The 24,880-nt window shown below is 39.9% G+C and overlaps 1 protein-coding gene across 9 annotated transcripts in view; it reads right to left on the reverse strand.

The window, feature by feature from the left end:
* Nucleotides 1–24,880, reverse strand: part of KLHL3 (kelch like family member 3) — a 286,180-nt gene that overhangs the window by 95,661 nt on the left and 165,639 nt on the right. For 4 of the 9 annotated variants that reach the window (XM_045490038.1, XM_045490028.1, XM_045490015.1 and 1 more), the window contains one exon: nt 11,158–11,277. The exons of 1 other annotated variant lie outside the window; for it this stretch is intronic. In XM_045490038.1, the coding sequence (XP_045345994.1) occupies nt 11,158–11,195 (38 nt within the window). In that variant the 5' untranslated portion in view covers nt 11,196–11,277. Of the gene's footprint in view, nt 1–5,510; nt 5,621–11,157; nt 11,278–24,880 lie in introns of those variants that run through there. 4 more of the 9 variants (XM_045490032.1, XM_045490034.1, XM_045490050.1 and 1 more) reach the window with 3 other exon arrangements.

A 24,880-nucleotide genomic window follows, 5' to 3' on the forward strand; every position in this document is an offset into this window, starting at 1 on the left:
TTAATTTCAAAGGTGGGAGATGGTTAAGAGGTTGGAGGAAAGAGAAAGAGCCAGCTAAAGAAACAATAAAGTAACTAGTGAAATAGGAGGAAAACCCAAAACATATGGTGTCTGAGAAGACAAGCGAAGAGAGGGCTACAAAAAGTAAGGAATGACTAACTATACCAAATAAGGAAGATAAGATTAGGGAGGCTAGGTAGGGCAAGTAGGCAAGAAAGTGAAATAGAAAATGAAAATGGGGGCGCCTGGGTGGCGCAGTCGGTTAAGCGTCCGACTTCAGCCAGGTCACGATCTCGCGCTCCGTGAGTTCGAGCCCCGCGTCAGGCTCTGGGCTGATGGCTCAGAGCCTGGAGCCTGTTTCTGATTCTGTGTCTCCCTCTCTCTCTGCCCCTCCCCCGTTCATGCTCTGTCTCTCTCTGTCCCAAAAATAAATAAACGTTGAAAAAAAATTAAAAAAAAAAAAAGAAAATGAAAATGAAATAGAACATGAAAATGGAAGACATGCAAATTGGAAAAGAAGAAATAAAACAATATTCACAGATGACATGATCTTGTATATAGAAAATCCTTTAAGAAATCTACTAAAAAAATATTAAAACAAATAAATGAGTTTAAGAAGGTTGCAAGGGTGCCTGGGTGGCTCAGTTGATTGAGCGTCTGACTCTTGATTTCAACTCAGGTCATGATCCCAGAATCATGGGATCAAGCCTTGCATCAGGCTCTGACTCTGTCTATGCTCTGAGCATAGAGCCTGCTTAAGATTCTCTCTCTCCCTCTGTCCCTCTGCCCCTCTCCCCTGCTTGTGCTCTCTCTCTCTCTAATAAAAAAATAATGTTGCAGAATACAAGATCAATAAACAAAATTTACTGTGTTTCTATACACATGCAATGAACCAAAAAATGATATTAAGAAAAATTCCACTTAAAATAGCATCAAAAATAAACACTAAAGAATAAATTTAACAAAACAAGCATGAAACCTGTCCTCTAAAACTGTAAAACTCAGTTGAAAAAAATCAAGAAAGACCTGAATAGATGGAAAGACTTCCTGTGTTCATGAATTGAAAAACTTAATATTTTTAAGATGGCAATACTCCCCCAGGGGCGTCTCGGTGGCTCAGTGAGTTGAGCATGCAACTTCAGCTCAGGTCATGATTTCACGATTTCACAGTTCGTTAGTTTGAGCTCTGCATGAGGCTAGCTGCTGTCAGTGCAGGGCCTGCCTCAGATCCCCTGTCCCCTCCTCTCTCTTCCCCTCCCCTCCTCTCAAAACTAAATAAACATTAAAAAAAAAAAAAAAGATGGCAATACCTTCCCAAATTTTTCTACACTTTCAACCCAATTTCTATCAAACTCTCAGCTGGCTTCTTTGCAGAAACTGACAAGCTAAACCTAAAATTCATACAGAAATGCAAGGGACCTAGAATGGCCAAAACAATCTTGAAAAAGAAGAATAAGGTGAAGGATTCATGCTTCCCAATTTCAGAACTTACTACAAAGCTAAAGACAGCAGAGTAATAATATAACCATAGATATATAGATCAATAGAATAGAATTGAGAATCCAGAAATATACCCTCACAGTCAATTCATTTTTAAAAATTTTTTATCATTTATTTTTAAAATGTTTTTTATTGATGCATAGTTGACATATAATGTTATATTAGCTTCAGGAGTACAACATAGTGGTTTGACAATTCTACACATTACACAATGCTCACCATGATAAGTGTATCTACCATCTGGCACCATACCACACTATTATAATCTTATTGACTTTATTCTCTATGCTATACCTTCCATCTCCATGACTTACTTATTTTATAAATGGAAGTTTGTACCTCTTAATTCCCTTTCTCTATTTTGCCCATTTCTATTGCCCATTTTCTATTTTGCCCTTTTCTATTTTGCCACCACTCCTCTCCACTCTGGCAACCACCAGTTTGTTCTCTGAATTTACGAGTTTGTGTCTGTTTTTTTGTTTGTTCATTCATTTTTTTTTTTAGATTCCACATATAAAAGAAATTATATGGTATTTCTCTTTCTCTGTCGGATTTATTTCATTTAGCATAATACCCTTTAGGTCCATCCATGTTGTCACAAATGGCAAGATCTCTTTTTTTATGACTAATATTCCATATTTTATACACACACACACACACACACACCTTCTTCTTCATCCATTTATCTATCAAAGGACACTTAAGTTGTTTCTGTATCTTGACTATTGTAAATAATGCTAGAATAAACATAGGGGTGCATATTTATTTTCAAATTAGTGTTTCCATTTTCTTTGGGTAAATATCAGTAGTGGAATTACTGGGTTTCATGGTATTTCTATTTTTTTTTTTAGTTTATTTATTTATTTTGAGAAAGACAGAGACAGGCACAAGTCAGGGAGGGGCAGAGAGAGATGGAGAGAGAGAGAATCCCAAGCATGCTCTGCAATGCAAACACAGAGCCCAATGTGGGACTCAAGCCTGCAAAGCCATGAGATCATGACCTGAGCTGAAACCAAGAGTCCAATACTTAACTGACTCAGCCACCCAGGTGTCCCCATGGTATTTCTATTTTTAATGTTTTGAGAAACCTCCACACTCTTTTCCACAGTGGTCACACCAATTTCTGTTCCCACTAACAGTGCACGAGGATTCCTTTTCTCCACATCCTCGCCAATACTTATTTCTTGTCTTTTTGATACTAGTCATTCTGACTAGTATAAGGTGATATCTCATTGTGGTTGTGAATTGCATTTCCCTGAAGATTAGTGACGTTGAGCATCTTTTCATGTACCTGCTGGCCATGTGTATGTCTTCTTTGGAAAAATATATTCAGATTATGTGCCCCTTTTTAATCAGATTGTTTGTTTCCTGGTGCTAAGTTGTAGAAGTTCTTTATATCTTTTGGATATAAACCCCTTATCAGATATATCTTTTGCATATATCTTCTCTCACTCAGTAGAGTGTCTTTTTGTTTTGTTGATGATTTCTTTTGTGACACAAAACAGTCAACTGAGTTTTGACCAGGGTGCCAGTATATTCAAATAGGGGAAAAATTGGCTTTCCACAAATGGTGCTCAGACAACTGGATATCCACATATGAAAAAAACAAAGGACCCCCTACTTCACATAATATACAAAAATTAACTTGGAATAGATCAAAAAAATAAATATAAGAGCTAAAACTATAAAACTCTAAGAAGAAAACATAGGGGTATATCTTCATGACTTCAGATTAGGCAATGGTTTGTTATACAGGACATCAAAACACAAACAACAAAAGAAAAAAACAAATCAGACATCAAAATTTACAACTTTTGCACTTCCAAAGACACCATCAGGATATCAAAAAAGTGAAAAAAAAACCCAAACAAGGAAAGAAAAACTTTGCAAATCATGTATCTGATATGAAACTTGTGTCTGGAATATATAAACAACTTGAACACTTTTAACTCAATAATAGACATATAACCCAATTTTAAAATGGACAAAGGATCTAAATAGACATTTCTCCAAGTAAGACATAGAAACGGTCAATGTTCACATAAAAAGATGCTCAACATCATTAATGATCGGAGAAATACAAATCACAACCACAATGAGATATCACCTCAGACACCAGGATGGCTGTAATCAAAAACACAGATAATAACAAACACTGGCAAGGATATAAAGAAACTGGAACCTTCATACACTGCTGGTAGAAATGTCAAATGGTGCAATGCTTTGGAAAACAGTCTGGCAGTTCCTCCAAAAGTTAAACATGTAGTTATCATGTGACCTAGCAACCCACTCTTAGGTATATATCCAAAAGAAATGAAAACATGCATCCACACAAAAATATACACGTGAATGTTTATAGCAGCATTATTCATAACAGCCAAAGGGTATCAAATGTGGTACATATACACAATGCAATATTATTCAGCAATAAAAAGGAATGAAATCCTGAGACATGCTACAACATGAATGAACCTTGAAAACATTATGCTGACAAAGAAGTCACAAAAGGCTTATTACATAATTCCAAAATAAGCAAATCTATAGAGACAGAAAGTAAATTACTGAAGGGTGAGGGGTAGGGAAAACAATGGGATTATTGCTAACATACACAGGAATTTTTTGGAGGGGATGACGAAAATGTTTTAAAATCAGCTGTTAGTTGCACAACTCTGTGACTATACTATAAGCCATTGACACTTTAAATATGGCATATGAATTATATCTTTAAGTTTTTAAAATTTATTTATTTTGAGAGAGAGAGAATGTGCACAAGGCAGGGGCAGAAAGAGTGAGAGTGAGAGTGAGAGAGAGAGAGAGAGAGAGAGGGAATCTGAAGCAGGCTCCACACTGTCAGCACGGAGCCTGACATGGGGCTTGAGCTCATGAACTACGAAATTATGACCTGAGCCAAAATCAAGAGCCGGACACTCAACCAAATGAGCTACCCAGGTACCCCATCACATGAATTATATCTTAATAAAGCTGTTACCAAAAAAAGAAAAACAGCAATGTACTAAGATGATTCATTACTATTAACAAAAGGCATAGTGGCAGATCATCTTTAAAAAAAAAAAAAAGGGATGAGGGTAGAGAAATTTTAGGGATGGTGAAAGGGGAGGTTAAAACTGTCAAAACGGGATAGAAGAGACTATCTCTCCTTTTCAGGAATGATCTGGGGTACTATTTCAAAAGGGACCATATCCCCACTTGGTGGCCGGATGGTAAATCAGGAACCAAAGAGCCATTAGGAGTCTGCTGCCCAGAAGCAGCTGCTGGTAGGCTCAGAGCAGAGTGATAAAAGGCAAAAGGAAGAGGAAGGCTAGTTAGTTACCATGCCAACAGCCCATTCTCTACCATGGAAGTAAAAAGAATAGGAAACTCGTGAATTGTGTGATTCATAAATTGCATAGAACATGTGTATGTGAACTAAAATAGCTTAAAATTGAAGGAGGAAAAATGTGAAAACAGTGCAAGAAATAACCCCAGGTCCCTGGAATATTACATAACATTTCATTAGCTTAGACCCTGGATGGCAAGCAAGATGCTTTATCAAGCCTTCATCAAAACAAAGTACGCCTCCCTCCGGTTCCTATTAAACTCACCCAGACCAGTAAAGCATCTCTTCAGGCTCCCTTTCTCTCCCTCACTCACCCATTCCACTCCAGTTTTAAAAATTAGCCATGCCTCTAATACCTTAGAAATTAAAAAAAAAAAAATTTTTAATGTTTACTTATTTATTTTGAGAGGGGAATGGGGAGGAGCAGAGACAGAAGGAGAGAGAGAATCCCAAGCAGACTCCATGTTCAGCACGGATCCCGATGTGGGGTTCAATCCCAGGACTGTGAGACTACAACCTAAGCCGATAATAAGAGTCGGACACTCAACCGAGCCACTCAGGTGCCCCAGAAATTAAAAAAATTCAAAACCATTAAATACCTTAGAATTTGATATGATCTTTAAACACCACTAGAATGCAAGCTTCATTGAGAACAAAAGTTTGACTCTCTTACCTAATGCCATATCCCTGTAACTGAGCTCCTCATCACCACCACCACCATCATCATAATCATAGCTAGGAGTTGCAGAATGTTCGTTATGTGCCAGGGCCTCAAAACAATATCTAAGGAAGAGGTATTATTATTATTTATTATTATTATTATTATTATTATTATTATTATGCTACATGCTGTTGAAATCAGTAATTCTACTTCTAAGGAATTAATTCTATAGAAATAATTGTGAATGTGCACAAGTGTTTAACAACAGTAATACATGTGCTATCACTGTTCGAAGGACTTTACTTAGTATCCCCTTAACAAGCCAGCAACCCTGGAACTATTATTAGCCTCATTTTATGTTTGACAAAAGTGAGGGCAGGAACATTAATTAACTTGTACAGGGTCACAGAACTGTACTACTGGAGCCAAGATTTGAAACCAGGTTGCCTGCCTCCATGGTCTATGCTTGTGACCAGTATGCCATATTGCTCCAAACATTACCACTGCAGGTGCTGTTTACATAAGAGATTTGAATACTTAAAACATCTAACAACAGGAACTGGGTTTTTCAAAAATTAACCAAAAATACAGAAAATCATTCATCCACTTAAAGTAATGTTGTAGAACAGTTCTAACACAGAAAAACTGGTTCAATACAGGGGTACCTGGCTGGCTCAGTCCATAGAGCATGTGACTCTTGATCACCAGGTCATAAGTTCGAGCTCCACGTGTGACAGAGAGTTTAATTAAAATCAAAAAACAAATTAAAAAAAAAAAGAAAAAGAAAACTTGTTCAATATAGTGGTAAGAGAAAAAAAATCTGGTTAAGATATATTTTTAAGAAAAATATTCTCCCAAGTGTTAACAATGGTAACCACTGGGTGTTAAAATTATAGATGATTTTTTGCTCATATTTATTTTCTAAATGATCTATAATATGTTCCTTTTCAAAAAAAAAAAAAAAGAAAAAGAAAAATGGAAATTTTTTAAATTAAAAGAAAAATAAAAGGGAAATCTATGCCTAAACCTGCACTAAAAATTTCCTGACAAAACATATACAGATTGTGCTCCATTTGAAAAAAAAGAAAAGAAAAGAAAAAATGGAAGAACAAGATTGTAATAGTTAATCTTATGTGTCAAATTAACTGAGCTAAGGGATGCCCAAAGATCTGGGAAAATATTTTTCTGTGGATTCTGTGACCTTTAAAAATGGTATCCTCTCAATAATGTCTTTATGTGTAAAATGGGATTTTCCTGTTTTCTCCTAGAAGTGGTATGGTTTTAGGTCTTACTTTCAAGTCTTTCAATCCACTTCAAGTTAACTTCCGTGAGGAGGATTAAGATTCAGGTCCAATTATATTATTTTTTATGTGGCTGTCCGGTTTTCTTAACACCATTTACTGAGGAGGCTATTTCTCCACTAAGTATTCTTAGCTTCTTTGTCAAATATTAGTTGACATATATGTGGGTTTATTTCTGGGCTCTCAATTCTGTTCATGGTCTGTGTTTGTGATATCGTTTGAAATCAGAAACTGTGTATCTCCAGCTTTGTTCTTCTTTTACAAGACTGCTTTGGCTATTCAGGGTTGTTTTTGGTTCCTTACAAATTGTAGAATTTTTTTCTATTTCTGCAAAAAATGGCATTGGAATTTTGATACAGGTTGCATTGAATATATAGATGGCTTTGGGTATTATGGACACCAGCAATATTAATTCCTCCAATACATAAAACAGATATCTATCCATTTATTTTTGTCTTCTTCAATCTCTTTCAATAACATATAATAGTTTTCAGCATACAGATCCTTCACTTCCTTGGATAAATTTTTAAATATTTTACTGTTTTGGACACTATTGGAAATGGAACTGTTTTCTTTCTTTTTCAGATAGTTCACTGTTAGCATATAGAAATGCAACTGATTTTAATAAGTTGATTTTGTATCCTGCGACTTTACCAAATTTGTTTCAGTTCTGAAGTTTTTTGGGGGCATCTTTAGGTTTTTCTATAAAAAGGATCTTGTTATCTGCAGAGACTATTTTACTTCTTCCTTTCTTATATGGATGCCCACCACTTTGACTAACTGCTCTGTCTAGGACTTCCAGTTTTTGTTCAATAGGAATGGTGAGAGTAAGTACCCTTGTCTTGTTTCTGACCTCAGAAGAAAAGCTTTCAACCTTTTATCATGGAATGTGATAGCAGCTGTAGATGTGTCATATACAGCCTTTATTATGATGAGGTATGTTCCTTCTATATCCAATTTGTTGGGAGTTTTTATCATAAAAGGATGTTGGATTTTGTCAAACACTTTCTGCATCTATTAAGAGGATCATATGATTTTTATCCTTCAGTCTATCAATGTGTATGATCTTTTTAATGTACCGTTGAATTCAGTTTGCTAGTATTTTGTTGAGAATTTTTACATCAATATTCACGAGGAATACTGGCCTGCAGTTTTCTTATCTTGTAGTTCCCTTATCTGGCTTTGATATCAAGGTAATTGCTGACCTTGTTAAAATGAGTTTGTGAGTGATCCCTTCTCATCAATGTTTTGGAAGAATTGAGAAGGACTGGCATTAATTCTTCTTTGAATATTTGGTAGAATTCACCAGTGAAGCCATCTGGTCATAGGCCTTTTTTTATTGGGAGATTTCTGATTACTGATTCAATCTCCTTAATCATTACTGGTCTGTTCAGATTTTCTATTTCTTAATGATTCAGTCTTGGTAAGTTGTACTTTTCAAGGATTTTGTCCATTTCTTCTAGATTATCCAATTTGTTGGCATACAATTGTTCATAGTAGCCTCTTAAAATCTTTTGTATTTCCATGGTATCAAGTTGTAATGCCTCCTCTTTCACTTATAATTTTGAGTCTTCTCTCTTTTTTTTCCTTGGTTAGTCTAGCTAAAGTTATGTTTACCTTTTCAAAAAGCCAATTATCACTTTCAATGATTTTCTTCTGTTGTCTTTTTAGTCTCATTTCATTTATCTCTGCTCTAATCTTTAATATTTATTTTGTTCCTTCTGATAACTTCGCTTAGTTTGTTTTTCTTTTTCTAATTCCTTGAAATGTAAAGTTAGGTTGTTTACTTGGAGGCCTGGAGTCTTAAATCAGACAGAAGACACAAACCATACTGAAGAGAACTAAATGAGGAATGTCACTACTATCTACCTAGTATCTATGGAAAACAACACAAATTCCTCAGGAACAAGAAAACTGGACCCATAGGCATGAACACTGACCACTGCCTAAAACAACTATGGGTAGAGCTTCCAGGAAATCTGGCAGGAGGCATAATAAATATTGAGCAATAGTGCATAAGACAAATTTAACTTAACTTGGTTTTTAACGCCAAAGACTGGGCCCTACAGAAAAAGGAAATGAGGAAACATACAGAACCAGACAGAATTTTTTTTTAAAGTAGTTCAACTCCTGGAGAAATACAAATCAAAGCCACTCTGAGATACTACCTCATGCCGGTCAGAGTGGCTAAAATGAATAAATCAGGAGACTATAGATGCTGGCAAGGATGTGGGGAAATGGGAACCCTCTTGCACTGTTGGTGGGAATGCAAACTGATGCAGCTGCTCTGGTTCCTCAAAAAATTAAAAATAGAACTACCCTATGACCCAGCAATAGCACTGCTAGGAATTTACTCATGGGATACAGGAGTGGTGATGCATAGGGGCACATGTACCCCAATGTTTATAGCAGCACTTTCAACAATAGCCAAATTACGGAAAGAGCCTAAATGTCCATCAACTGATGAGGATAAAGATATGGTTTATATATACAATGGAACACTACTTGGCAATGAGAAAGAATGAAATCTGGCCATTAGCGGCAACGTGGATGGAACTGGAGGGTATTATGCTAAGTGCAATAAGTCAGAGAAAGAAAGATACCATATGTTTTCACTCCTATGTGGATCTTGAGAAACTTAACAGAAGACTATGGAGAAGGGGGAGGGAAAAAAAGTTACAAACAGGGAGGGAGGGAGGCAAACCATAAGACACTCTTAAATACAAAAAACAAACCTAGGGTTAATGGGGGGTGGGGAAGAGGGGAAAGTAGGTGATGGGCACTGAGGAAGGTACTTGTTGGGATGAGCACTGGGTGTTGTATGGAAGCCAATTTGACAATAAAGTGTATTGTAAAAAAAAGAAAGAAAGAAAAAGGTAGTGCAACCCCTGGAGTGTCTGGGTGGCTCAGTCAGTTAGGTGTCTGACTCTTGATTTTGGTTCAGGTCATGATCTCACTGTTCATGGGAACGGGCCTCATGTCGGGCTCTGCACTGACCGCACAGTGCCTGCTTGGGATTCTCTCTCTCCCTCCCTCTTTGCCCCTCCCATGCTCTTGTGCTCTCTCTCTCTCTCTCTCTCTCTCTCTCTCTCTCACAAAATAAATAAATAAACTTTTTAAAAAATAAATAAATAAAAGTAGTTCAAGCCCCTACTCACCATAACACATCGTTAGCTATATGTGCTTTTCACTTACGCCATTGTCTCTGCCTGGAAGGCTTCCCCCTAATCCCGCCACTTTTCATTTCTTTAACTCTTACTTGTCTTTCAAAATTTAGCTCAAGCATCATCCCTTTATAAAGTGTTCTCCAAAAACAAGTGTTCTCCAAAGGTGGCGTATGACATATTTGCTTTCATAGTACCCTTTCAGAAACAAATAATTATTGCACTTCTAACAACTGACAGGCGCCTGATGCATTCCTCATTCATAACACCTATCTTGTATTATAGGAAGATCATTTTCATTTAACTATTTACATTTTTTAAGCTACCCATCCTAGAGCCTAGTCAGTGCCTCTGGGCATCTTTGGTAAATGCCTTGAAGAGCCCATGAAGTACTAGGTGCTAGAGATCAAAATGATTCAGAAGTTGTCCTTGCCCTCAGGGAGCTCACAAACAACAGAGAAAAGAGGAGATTAGCAATTATAGATCACAATAGGGCTAACTATGCTGTAAATAATGCTGTGGGCAAAGGAACCTTCTGAGTTCTCTGGTAGGGAGGAGACTGGGTGTACAGCCTTTGTAGAGAAAAACATGCTCAGCGTCCCAAATCTGTTTTGCAGCAAACTCACCAAATGCACATATCAGCTTTATAAATAGCCTGCACACACTCACCATTAGCCAGCCTACAAAGGATGAGTACATTTGCATTTCATTCCTTCCTTTACACAGTTAAACTACATTGAAGAAGCTAGATATTTTTCCACTTACATAGCTGTCTTAACAAGCTAAGTTCAGACCAAGGAATGAGGGAGGGAGGCCAACAGAAAATGTGTAGCACCCACAATCTTTAATCTGCAACTATGTGTAGGTATTGCAATCAGTCTATTATTAGTCATTAGGCAGCTGGTTTGGTTGGAAACCAAGTTTATGAACAGAACTGCTATAGCCATAAAAAATTATTCCTCTGTGATTAAGGAGTACAATGAAAAGTGTTAAATAAATGCAAAGGAGATAGAGTACTTTCTGAAAGCCAATCTGTCTCGACTGGAGTTTGAAGGGGAAGCCAAGTGACTGAGAGTAGGTGGGGAAGAGTCAGAATTCACTAGGTGGTGGTGTTCCGACTTCTGTTCTCAGTCTCTGATGACGCTCACTCAACAAGCTCTTCCCAAAAGGGCACAGGCAAAATAGGAAAAGTACCTCCGCAGTTCATTCATCACCTTGAACGCCTTCCCCATGTGGGCAGAGTTGACAGTGATGATCCTCTGGTTCTTCTCATCATCCCCAGCCTGAACCGGGGGCTGAGAGCTCAGCTTGATGCTGTGAACAGGAAGAGAGTGGGAGGGGAAAGAGAGGATCACATGTTGGTAAACCCAGTCACCCAGCTGCTACAACTCCGTGCATTTGCCCACCCACCAGAAGCATCTTTGTCAGCTTGTTCTCTTTGTCACAGACCCAGCAGGAAAAGAAAATGCGTTGGGTCAGCCATTTCTGCAGGATCTTCCAGTGCAAACTACATTCCTCTGGTGGAAGCTGGGTCCTAGCTCAGCTACTACCATCACGTGTGCAACTTTGTGGGATATCCTTATCCTCCATCCCCCATGCCCTAAAGGGGTGAAGGAGACTTAGGGAGACAAAGTGACCACTCACTTCGTAGGGAAATTTGTTCACTCAACAAAAATTTAATGGAGGCTACCGTGTACCAGGCACTGTATTTAAATTTAAGGGAGGGGCACCTGGGTGGCTCAGACGGTTAAGCGTCCGACTTCGGCTCAGGTCATGATCTCGCGGTTTGTGAGTTCGAGCCCGGCATCAGGCTCTGTACTGACAGATCAGAGTCTGGAGCCTGCTTCCGTTTCTGTGTCTCCCTCTCTCTCTCTGCCTCTTCCCCACTTGCGCTCTGCCTCTCTCCCTCTCTCTCTAAAATAAATGTTAAAAAAAAATTAAGGGTGGGGCGCCTGGGTGGCGCAGTCGGTTAAGCGTCCGACTTCAGCCAGGTCACGATCTCGCGGTCCGTGAGTTCGAGCCCCGCGTCAGGCTCTGGGCTGACAGCTCAGAGCCTGGAGCCTGTTTCCGATTCTGTGTCTCCCTCTCTCTCTGCCCCTCCCCCGTTCATGCTCTGTCTCTCTCTGTCCCAAAAATAAAATAAACGTTGAAAAAAAAAAAAAAATTTAAAAAAAAAAAAAAAATTAAGGGAAACACAACAAACAAGGCACAGACACTGCTCTCACAAAGCTTACAGTTTGGTGTAGGAGAAAACCAAGTAAAAACCTAAACATCATATCCTATGTATCACGACTGGACTTAAGTGCAGAGGATGGGCAACTACTCCGGGGCTGGCAGTATGAGGGGAAACTTTCCAGAAGCTGAGGGAGAGCAGAAATCCCAAGAAAGAGCAAAAGCAAGCAAAATAAAAAGGAAAATGGAGAATATCCCAGCAGAGGAAAGAGTACATATACAAAGACCTGGAGTACAAGAGTCAAGTGAGTTCAGTAAAACTAGAAGAGAGTCTCAAGAGCAAAGCCTAGAAGACTGAGCAGTCCTGTAAGTGTCATATTAGCAAAGCCATGGAGCTTGGGTTTTACTCTGAGACAATGAGAAGCCATTAAAGGGAGAGAGAAGTAGACAGGAACAGGTGAACACATCTGTCCTTAACAAAGATCACATTGCCTGTGGTATGGAAAACAATATAACAGGAATGAAACCTTTTGGGAAAACATAATCCCAGGGTAAGACAAGGGACTGTCATTATGAAAAGAAGACCTATCCATGTGGGCTAAGTGAGCAAGTGGTGACTTCCAAGTCATTCACAACCTCGAAGTCCTCTATACAGAAGACAAACACTCATATCCCTATGGATGCCAAGTAGATGCCCAACAACTCCTAAGCAATATGTCTCAGCTTTATGTGAGGAGGAAAAAAAATTATCGAAAGAACGGTCAATGGTCAGTCAGTTAAACATCTGACTTTGGCCCAGGTCATGATCTCCCAGCTCCTGGGTTCAAGCTCTGCTTGGGGCTCTGTGCTGACAGTTCAGAGCCTAGAGCCTGCTCCAGATTCTGCGTCTCCATCTCTCTCTGCCCTTCCCCCACTTACAATATCTCTCTCTCTCTCAAAATAAATAAACACTAAAAAAAAATTTTTTTTAAAGAATACACAGGGGCGCCTGGGTGGCGCAGTCGGTTGGGTGTCCGACTTCAGCCAGGTTACGATCTCGCGGTCCGTGAGTTCGAGCCCCGCGTCGGGCTCTGGGCCATGGCTCAGAGCCTGGAGCCTGTTTCCAATTGTGTGTCTCCCTCTCTCTCTGCCCCTCCCCCGTTCATGCTCTCTCTCTGTCCCAAAAATAAATAAACGTTGAAAAAAAAAAAAAAATTTAAAAAAAAAAAAAAAAAAGAATACACAAAAATGGACTTCTTTTCCCAACCTAATGAAACTTTTCAGCTCCAAGGTTAAGTCCAGGACCTTGGAGTTACCTCTGTTCTGATAAGAAAACAGGACCTTCTCCATTTGTGTAGATTTGGAGACTCACAGTTCACTCCAACTCTCCAACTCTAGTTTAAAGACAGTTTGCTTTGCCTTTGCCTGGCGTGCCTCCTTCCACGCCACCACCTAGACTTGCAAACTGGCTTGAGAAAGGGACTTCTGTGGTTAAGAGAATGTTCCAGAGACCTGACAGTCTCTACAAATCTTACAGTGAGATTTGTAACTACTGGAACAATCAAATCACAACCACCATGCAAGACCTACAGTTTGTCTGACCATCACAGACTCCTCTTTTGGCCTTCCTTCCCCACCTTCAGTTCAGCATGCAAATATAAGCCACAGTCATCTGAACTTTGGGACTATTTGGATTCTGGAGGCAAAGAAGTTAATTGATCAGGCACAGGAATATAAATATCAAGAGATACACAAAGGCAGATGATTAGAATTATATGTTGTTGTTTTTTTAACGTTTATTTATTTTTGAGACAGAGAGAGACAGAGCATGAATGGGGGAGGGTCACAGAGAGAGGGAGACACAGAATCTGAAACAGGCTCCAGGCTCTGAGCTGTCAGCAGAGAGTCCGACGCAGAGCTAGAACTCACGGACCGTGAGATCATGACCTGAGCTGAAGTCGGACACTCAACCGAGCCACCCAGGCGTCCTATAGAATTATGTGTTTAAGGAGGAAAAGAAAATCTCAAAACTGAAGATAAGATCAACATGAAAGAGCATCCCGTAAAGTTGAAAAACTTCATGTGAGAAATCCCACAAGTGTTATTTCTTTTAAAGTCAATGTTTTTCCTACTCCAAGCCAGAAGATCTTATTTTCTATTTTCTACTAAAAGTTTAACATTTTTGCTTTTGTTTTCTAAGTTTATTTATTTGACAGACAGAGTGTGTGAGCAGGGGAGGGGCAGAGAGAGAGAGGGAGACAGAGGATCCCAAGCAGGCTCCTCACTGTCAGCAGAGAGCCCAACATGGGGCTCAATCTCATGAACAGGGAGATCATGACGTGAGCAGAAATCCAGAGTCTGATCCTTAACCCACCCAGGTGCCCTACATTTTTGCTTTTGATTAATGGCCCTTATTTGATCTGATGTTGATTTTTATGTCCTGGTGTGAAATAGGGATTTAATTTTTTCCATATGTTCCATTTACTGAATACTTATTTTTCCCACTTACCTGTCATGCCACCTTAAGTCATGTCAAAGTTCCAAATATAGGAATCTATTCCTGGACTCTCTAAGCTATTCCATTGGTTGGTTTACCTGTCCCTATGCCAGTACCACATTATTTTTGTAACTTCATTATAAAGCTTGATATCTGACAGGGCAAGTCTTCAATCCAATTATTATGCTTCAAATGTGTCTTGACTATTCTACTTTCTTTATTCTTTCATACATATTTTAGTATCAGCTTATTAAGTTCCATGACATATTATGAGATTTTGATAGCAACTGTAATGATTTATAGATCAATTAGTATAGAACTGCTATCTTTTTGATATTATGTTTTCTGATCCATGAACATGGAATATCTCTCTCCACTTATTTAATCGTCCTTAATGTCAAACTTTTATATTTTTCTTAATGAAGACTTTATACATTTGATTAAATTTATTAAGTACTTTAGGGCTTTTGCTGCTGTTTTACATTAGCAATGGTGTCTTTTATGAATTTTATTTTCTGATTGCTATGGTTTATAAAATGCAATTGATTTTTGCAAATTACTACACAGCCACCTTACCAAATGTTCCTATTATTTCTATATTTGAAGAGTCGATAAAGTGTTCTATGTAAACAGTCAAATTAACCTGCATATAATGCCAGAGGGTTTTTTTTCTCCCCCTCCTTTCCAATTCTTAGGTGTCTAATTTTTTTTTTTTTTTTGAAAGAAATTTTGCACTGGCTAGGATAGCCACACAATGTTGAATAGAAAGTGTGCTAACAAATATTCTTGTTGTCTTTCTGATTTTAAAGATGATGTTTTTAATGTTTCTCCATTGTGCATGTTTGTTGTAAAATTTTTATAGATAACCTTAATCAAATTGAGAAAATTTCCTTGCATTTTATTGCTTTTTAATCATAAAACTATACTGAATTTATCAAATATTTTTGTGAATCTAATGAAGTGATCATATGGATTTTTCCCTTTAACCTTTTAATGTGGTAAATGATACTAATATATTTTCTAAAATTAAACCATATCTGCATTTCTGGGATAAATCTAGAAACTGTAAAAAAGACTGCATAAATATTCACCATAAATGCTATCTTCAAACTATAAAGAGCCTTAAAAGCCAAGGGAAAAAATATATAATATGGTATTGACCAGAGAACCACTGAAGGGTTCTGACAGGGAACTAATAAGATTAGAGCTCCTAAAAGCCCAGTGGACAGACAGATTCAGTTCCATTTCACATATATGGAGATGTAGAATAAACACAGCCATTTTGGAAGCAGTGACAATAATCTCCAGTGTGACTAATGGACAGGAAGGCTTGCTCTTCCTTGTTGTGTTGCTTTTGGACTTTCCAGTGTGTCAAAATGGTCCAATGAATCAGTCCTGTTAATACAATGTTGTTTACACCAAAAGGTCTCAAACATAGATTACCTATTCAAAGGATTAAAGCTCAACAAAATGCAATTCATACCAAAGCCTCCCTGAAAGAAGAAGTGACTTGGTGATGCCCACCGGGCTGGTTAGGGAAAGGACATCTGGTCTTCCCACTATATCTGGAGCCCTTCCCACCCTTGATACAGGGGCAAGGCTTGACATCAGACAGATCCTAAGGTCTCTTTCTTCCCCTGCTCTGCAGCTCTGTGATGACATGGGAACTCTGCAGTAGAGTCTAGATCTCTGCTTTCTGGAAGGTACAAGCTTCGTGGCAACTCAGTGACCTTCCAAGGAACAGGAAAGTGAGGAAAGAGAGAAGGTGAGTGCTCAGCGAAGAATCTTGTACAAGATCACAGAGATAATAAGTTACAAAGATGGAAGCTGAGTTCAGGTGTCCCTGACGTGAATCAACCCAAGCTATTTTCACCAGAGTCTACACCCTCCAGCAGGATAGAATATACATATATACATGCGTGCAAACACACGTCTCAACCTAGGGTCACATGGCTCAGGCAGAGATACTAAATACCCCCATTCCCTCCCCCAAATCTTTCTCCCTCCATCCATACCAAGTCTTAATTAGTTAGTCCCCATACACAGCCCACTCCCACTCTCTAAAGGCCCCAATGTGCTCAGTTCTTTATGCTAGACACAGCTGGTGGATCACCCTCCCCACCTGTGAAACACAGACCACACAGAGGTATATTCCCACTCTCATGTCCATGTTCAATGTCTATAAGATCATACTTTTCACTCTACCCAGACCCAGCCAAAATTACACACACACACACACACACACACACACACACGCACACACGCACACACATGCACGTTTCTCTAGGCAGATTCAATCACAAAATGTTTTCTCCTGAAGTTTTTATTAGCAAATGCCCTTACTCTAAGCACAAACTGTTTGATTTCTCCAAGAGCAAAGAATGGCTCCAAACTTGACCATCCCTTAAGTTTCAGCCTCTATTGACTCTTTTTTTTTTCAATATATGAAGTTTATTGTCAAATTGGTTTCCATACAACACCCAGTGCTCATCCCAAAAGGTGCCCTCCTCAATACCCATCACCCACCCTCCCCTCCCTCCCACCCCCCCCCCCATCAACCCTCAGTTTGTTCTCAGTTTTTAAGAGTCTCTTATGCTTTGGCTCTCTCCCACTCTAACCTCTTTTTTTTTTTTCCTTCCCCTCCCCCATGGGTTTCTGTTAAGTTTCTCAGGATCCACATAAGAGTGAAAACATATGGTATCTGTCTTTCTCTGTATAAGCCTCTATTGACCCTTAAATACTGAGAACAAACTGAGGGTTGAAGGGGGGTGGGGGAGAGGGGAAAGTAGGTGATGGGCACTGAGGAGTACACTTGTTGGGATGAGCACTGGGTGCTGTATGGAAACCAATTTGACAATAAATTATATTTTAAAAAAGTTTCAGTCTCTATTAAAACCATACCAGGTTTCAAGAACTTCCAGCCAGTCCAAATGAGGTAAGTGAGACTTCCAGGTTTCACGATATGGCAAGAGGCATAAAGCCTACCAAATTCACTCCATAGTTGATATTAATTTATATATGCCCCATCCACCAGACCTCAACCTCTGGCTACTTAACAAAGGAGCATTCATTTGTGCTGAGATGCTCAGAGTTTCAATAACATTCAAGTTGAGCCATATCTAAGATTTAAATATATCAACAACAGTAGACATGGTGAGAAAGTACTGGCCAGGCAGAATCCTTGCTGTTTCCTATAGAATTAGACAGAAATAGTCATCAAAGCCATTTTCCACTTAAGCTGCAGCAGAATAAGACAAGTCAACTTTGTCAAATAAGACAAGTCACTACAAATCTGGCTTAAAATTTAATTAAATCTTACACACTGTCCTGTTAGTAGTAAACATACCTCCATGAACCACCACTGCTGCCATGGTGAACACAGGGAAGTGACTAATTCCATGTTGCTGCTGTTGAAAGGCCAACAACCCCTTCAATAAATAGCCCAGAGAAAGACAGTATTGCAAGATGGCTCAGACTTAATTCACATTCTCACTGGTGCCATTTAAGAAGTCATACATATGAGGGGCGCCTGAGTGGTTCAGTTGGTTAAATCTCTGACTCTTGATCTTAGTTCAGGTCATGATCTCATGGTTTGTGAATTCGAACCCCACTTCGGGCTCCTTCCCAACAGCGTGGAGCCTGCTTAAGATTCTGTCTCTCCCTTTCTCTACCCCTCCCCCCACCTCTCCCTCACTCTCTCTCAAAAGAAACAAACTTGAAAAAAAAAAAGTCATACATATGAGACAGTCAAGACTCATAACCTTAAGAAGGATGAACATAGCTGTCCCTTCCTTCCTGGGTTCTCCCATTCTCTTTTCCCTTGGGCTAGCCTGTAACAGTGGCCTCTCCCGTGTCTCCTACTACAGTGGCTATCCCCCATTCTGGATGCCCTCCCTCCAAGCACTTCCTGCACACTATTGCAACATTAATCCCTAAAAGGTCATTCTGATCACATCTTTCAGATTCTCACTGCCCACAGATTTCTTCAGGGGTCATGAGGGCTGTAGGCTAGAGGCTCAGTCAGAGCCAGCTGCTTCCATTTATTCTGTGTATTGTGTGTCCATGTAGAATTTCCTTTCAAAGAACTATAGAGCTAAAAACCTGAAACATTACTAAACTATAGGATAAAGTCATGGTACCTTGCTTAGTATTCAAGGTCCTCCTTGACCTGGATTGAATCTAAGTCCCAGCCCTATCTCTTCCTCAAATATTTACTGAGAACCTGTTTTCTACTGAGCAGATGAAATTATTCACTATAGACAGATTCTGCCTTCCTTTTCTTCTATCATAATCTAAATACCTGTTCTTTCAGGACCAATTAAGGTTGCCTCTTCTATGAAGTCCTCTGTATACTTCAGTCCTAAGTGATCTCTGTCTTCCTAAACTCCTCAAGTATTTCTGTCCTACAACTGAACTGGCATATAGATTTGATTATGTTTTCATGGTACCTATCTAACAACCCATCCTCTCCTACTAGATGCAACATACCTGGTGGACAAGGAACGTGGGTCCAAGGACTCTTTACATGGCTCAGCCTGCCCAGCATAGGGCCACACCCACAGCAGGCCCTCATCCCATATTTGTCATCAATGAACTCTGACCTGAAAACCCTTTACTTGTCCCTACAAACTGATAAACAGTAGAGCAGAGTGGAAGAGTCTGCCTCAACCAATGACTCCAAGCCTAACCATTTATTTTTTTAAGTTTTTTTATTTATTTATTAGAATCCCAAGAAGGCTCCACACTGTCAGTGCAGAGCCCGATGTGGGGCTTGAACTCAAGAACCATAAGATCATGACCGGAGCTAAAACCAAGAGTCAGATGCTTAACTGACTGAGCCATGCAGGAGCTCTCTCCCCACCCTTTTTTTCCCCCAGCCTAATAACTTAAAAAAGTGAATGTGGCATAGGTTTTCAGAGTTAAAATATAAATCAATACACACAAAATGTTACAGAAGTTCTAAATAAAAATAGAGAAGTTTTAAATAACAAGCCCTCTCACCACACCACCTCCCACAGCCGTTTCTCCTGCCCTCCCTTGTCCTCTAAATTCTACATACCCAAAGTCTATTTTGACTCCCTCACATTTTGCACAGTAACTCATACTCAGCCTATGCAATACTGATGCCCTCCACCCTCCCTACTCTTCCTCAAGCCTACTGTTCTTTCTGTATCCTCTATCTCAGAGGCAAAACCAACCGCCCACTCACCTATCCAAAGCAGAAAGTGGGATGTCATCCTTGATATGCTCTTCCCATTTTCACCCCCCTCCCATACAACCCCAAGTTCTCCTTTAATCTCTCTCCACTCCATTCCCTTCTCACAGTCATAATCCCCTTCCTGCCTTGTATACAACCATATCCTCCTCCCTGACTCCAGAGTGACATTTAGAGAATATTAGTAAGAGCAAAGGATGTTCTATGTGAAACCTCTCACTGGTTCCTCACTGCGTTCAGAATAAATCTCAGAGACCTCTCCTGGCCCTTTATAACCCCATCATTGCCCTGAAGACTTCTTGCTACTACAGTACTGAAATACTTGCACCTAAATACACCAGGCTCTTTTGCCCCACCCCACTCATTCCTACCAGCCCTTCAAGCCTTCATGCTGGAAGTCTTCCCTAGCATCTTCCACTACCCACGAGATTAACTTCCCTTCTTCTGTGTTCCCACAGTACTCTGTGCTTCCTTCCATATAAATTGTAATTACCTCTTACTTTTCTGTCTCCCCCACAGTGGGGGGGAGTGCTGTTAAATGTTTAACAGTTGGTTGCGAGGGAGAGAGCCCTGATTTGTAACATTTGCCAATTTCCATGGTGTAAATACTCCCACCATGTCAGGTTTCAAGGTACCAACATGTTGTCACTGAGCATGTGGAATTGGAAAAAGATGTGCAGCAGCACACCATTATAACCCTACACAGTATTTCCATTATAAAGACACAAGAGTCATAATCTAAAAGGCATAGACCACAGTAAAATCATTGATTTGGGGGTATTCATTATTCTTGTCTATAATTTATTATTAAGTTATATAATTTATTTTTAGCAAAGAGCATATTTAATAGAATGACTCACAATATTCCTGACAATTTAACAAGCAGCTCTTGCAAATGGGTAAGTGCTGGCTCCAGCACATCGTTGCCAACCTTAGACTTTAAGCTCCCTGAGAACCAGGATGCTATCTAATTTCCCTCTGCATTCTGGACTTCTGGTACATGGCAGGTGCTCAATAAATAATCAGTGAGTAAATGATTAGATAGGTAAGTAAATAAGGTATAACTAGCAACTATTCCATCTTTCCTCACTTCTCCTCATTAAAATAATTATAGCTTTGTGTCTCTCAACTCCCCCTCCTTGTACTCCCTAAGAAGGGAGGGTTCTTTCTTAGCCAGCCTAGTCCTCTGTGTTGGTCATACAGAATAAAGAGGATGCAGGGAGAGAGAAAGGCATCATCAACTAGAGAAGAGGGAAGGAAGCAAGAGGGGATGTTACTTAGTGTGTCAGTTCTTAGGCTCTTTCCATTGCTGAGGAAACTTCATGCAAGGAATGGAAAGGAGAACACTTCTAGAGAAAGCACGTGGGCAGGGTAGGAGATGGAAAAGCCTCAGAGCAGGCTGACTATGCAGAAGTGTTTGGGGGATCTGCCAAGTTAGGAGCTCCAGGGCACCCAGGGTATGAGAGAGTGTGGAGGAGAAGAAAGGGAAAACAAGAAATGCTGCTGAGGCTTAGGAACTGCCATCCCCTCTAAAAGCCTTCAAGAGATGCAAATAAAGTTCAGGGAGAGCGGGCTAATGGTGGGCCACATACAAAGAGCCCAAACACATCATGTTCAAGCTACAGATCACAGACAATAAAGAGAAGCAAAGTCACCTCAAGAAGGCAAAACAACTCTGAGATGGAGTAAGACTACGATGAATGTGCTAAAATCCCTCAACAAAGCAAGTGTCGTTTAGAAAGGGAAACTGGAAAACAAGAATCAGACAGAGACAGCCCCTTGTCCAGCTCAGGGCACACTATCTAGGAAAGAGATAACTTAATCATCATGGTCTGACCTGGTTCAGCTTCAGGCCAGATCCTTGTGGTAAAGCTTGAAACCTATAAATATTCGAATGCCATAACTCAGTCCCTAGCTCACCATGCAGCCTTTGGTAATTGTGGCCTTCCCCATGATCCTCCTTCAGGAATCAAGAATGTGGTAACAGGTCTTCAGGAACATCCAGAGCACTCTTCACTGAAAATTAATAAAGTGCCTTTCTGACTGTTGTACTTTCGGTTCTCATGAGTTCATCAGCATGACTGTGCTTCTCCAAGTGTGGGCAGCAGTGGGACAGTGACAGAATAGGGTTTCTCTACCTACAGGACTCTGAGCAAACTACAGAGATAGCATATATCCCAATCCTGAAGTTCAAGGTCAAAATGACCAAATACAAGTTTCTACTTTTGGGTTAACAGAGGACCTGTCACTTGAAGATGGCTGGGCAGCAGGATTCAGGACTAGAAGGTACAGTCCTGTCATCAAGAAACACCACCCACACACAGGCTGCCACGAAGCCCCATATTCTTCATACCTTTTCAGTGGTGCCACCTGAGTTCACGGCATTAGGCTGAGCCCTTGCAACGGCCCACACGGACACATGGAAGATGTTCATCAGTAAGCTATAGCTCCTGGCTAACAGTTAATAACAGCATTTACTGAAAGCTGATAGTATGTTAAAGCACTTTGCCTCCATGATCTCATTTTATCTTCAGAACCTCCCTATTATCCCCAGAAGCACTGAGATAAAACTCGTCTGGAAGTCCCAGGTAACTACTGAATGGAGAATTGACACTCAAACCCAGGTCTATCTGATCTGATCTGGCCTATGTTCTTAATAGCAATGTTCAATGACTTGGGACAATGTCCACAGCCTACTGGGCCAAGGGAACTCAATCCTTCTGTCTCACTCCTTGAGGCTCTTCACTGTACAGCCAAATCAGGCCAAATGAAAAAGACTGAACCCTCTAGGACCTGTGACATTGCACTACCTTACTCCGCTGACTGTGGGGAAACTTCAGCTTATATTACAGTTGATATTATTATTAACTGTAGTGACTTCACATAAGTCCATTGTGATTGGTCAAAGCTGGGGAGCAGCTCTGCCATTCCTATGATGTGCTCCTTCGTCAACAAGCTCAAGAACAAGTATGTTGCTAATCACAGTCCTAAGAGCCCAGTTCACAGTTTTCTTCATAACCTGGAGTGGGGGAGGGACAGGGGAATCTTTTAAGTGGGCTGTGAATAAATGTAAAACACAAGAGAAGCACTTGTGTTCAGATAGACAGAATGACACAAGGAGAGAGGGAGGCTAAAAGAAAACACAACCCTTGTTATGTGGCATTTCGAGAGCCAAGCTTCTATTTGGGTTGAACAGAAGAGCAGAGCTTTTCCAAGTGTATAGTCTTGATAAAAGCTTCAACAGACTTTGCTAAGTTAAAAAGAAAAGTCCAGGAAAGTTGTGCTGGGAGTTTGAAAATCCTTATAAATGATTTTAAAAAGTTACAGAATTTCCAGCTTAAGAACAAATGAACTTATTTAATAGGAAAAAAACTAAGAATAAAGCATGTTCAAGTTATTTTTTATTATGGTTTATTAATATTCTTTTCAGGCTAACCTAGTTTTAGGGTTCATCCAGCAAATGAAAAGAATTAGGTCACTTCTACAATGGCAAATTTCATCAAATAAAGCACTTGCTTTAGAAAACTAACCCCAAAAATGTTCCTGTCTACATGTGTCTGAACATTCTAAAACCTAACAAGCAAAGTCCTGAAAACCCAAATCTGGGTATGGGGAAATCAAGTGGCTTCAGTGACTTTGTTTTTTACAGTTAAAAGCCTTACTTCACCAACAAATATTTCCAAAATGGAAAATTTGGTTTCAATTATCATGGTTGAAATGCACATCTGCTTCAGGCAGCAGTGATGCCCAAAATTTTCTACAAGTTTCTACCCATGACTACTAGTAGTGGGAGAGGACTCAAGGAATGCTGTGGGAAGAGAGAAAAGACAAGGGTATTCAATACTTGCCTCTTCTCTGGGGGGGGGGGGGGGGGGGGGGGGGGGTCTTGCTAGTATCTTACCTGGCAATGCCAGTCTCAGCATTTAAAGAATTATCAGCTAAGTCATGTCTTCTCAAAAAATATGATCTGTTCGTGGATCAAGGGTGAAAAAATCTCTTCTGGTTCTGAAGTTCCCTGAGAAGGAGCAGGCTCTCTTTCATAAGGATGAGCCATTCTCCTGCGAATTCCTCCCACAAATTCATGGCATAGTGCTGGGTGCATGGTGCCCCTCTCAAGCAGGTACACACCAGTGCTTCTGATGAAGAAAACCACAATTTTAGGAAAAATGGACAACTAGTTTCCCCTTTGTATTATGCCTCTTCCGAAAGTTGTTCTCTGCAAATCTTGCAGATATATCAGACACTGAGCCTGGAAAAAAATTTTTTTTGAAGATTTTATTTTTAAGTAACCTCTACATCCAACGTAGGGCTCGAACTCACAACCCTGAGATCAAGAATTACATGTTTTAACAACTGAGCCAGCCAGACATCCCTGGAAAAAATTTTTTTAAACTGTAGCAATATACATAACATGAAATTTTCCATTTTAACCACTTTTAAGGATACAGTTCAGTGACATTAAATACATTCATGTTGTTGTGCAACCGTCACCAACACATACGTTTCCAGAGTATAACAAGGCTGATCAGCCCACAAGACTGATTTCCAGATCTGAAATAAAATCCTAAGAGCAAGAGCAACTGCCATTTTCAATGTCTATCTGCTCTCCAAGCGCACATACCCATACATACACACAATTTATCACTGTAGTAGTTGAGAGCCAGAGACCCTTTCCCGTCATAAAACAGAATGCAGAGTCATCTTCCTGTGACTGATCAAGAAACAGTGATTCTTCACAAAGGGAGATGGGAATCTCAGCATCAGCAGGTCCCTTAGGGAGCTGGAGAGCTTGGGGGATACAGTAAAGGTGTGTGCAAACTCATTTGTTCTTCTTGAGATTTTGACTGAACACAAGTGTATCTGGTTCATAGTTCCAAACCACTAAAGGCATCCAGATGCCACAGGAAGTCTATAAAAAGGAGGATTAAGGTAGGTGTTGGTGAAAACTAGCAGAGGAAATGCCAAGCCCCGTGTGGTATCTCACTATGAGGAGATGGATGGTTCAGGTAGAAGCAAGAGAAGGATCCTGATAAGCTCTCCCCAGTTTTCTCATG

Source organism: Leopardus geoffroyi, chromosome A1 (assembly GCF_018350155.1).
Source record: "Leopardus geoffroyi isolate Oge1 chromosome A1, O.geoffroyi_Oge1_pat1.0, whole genome shotgun sequence".
NCBI classification, from domain to species: domain Eukaryota; kingdom Metazoa; phylum Chordata; class Mammalia; order Carnivora; family Felidae; genus Leopardus; species Leopardus geoffroyi.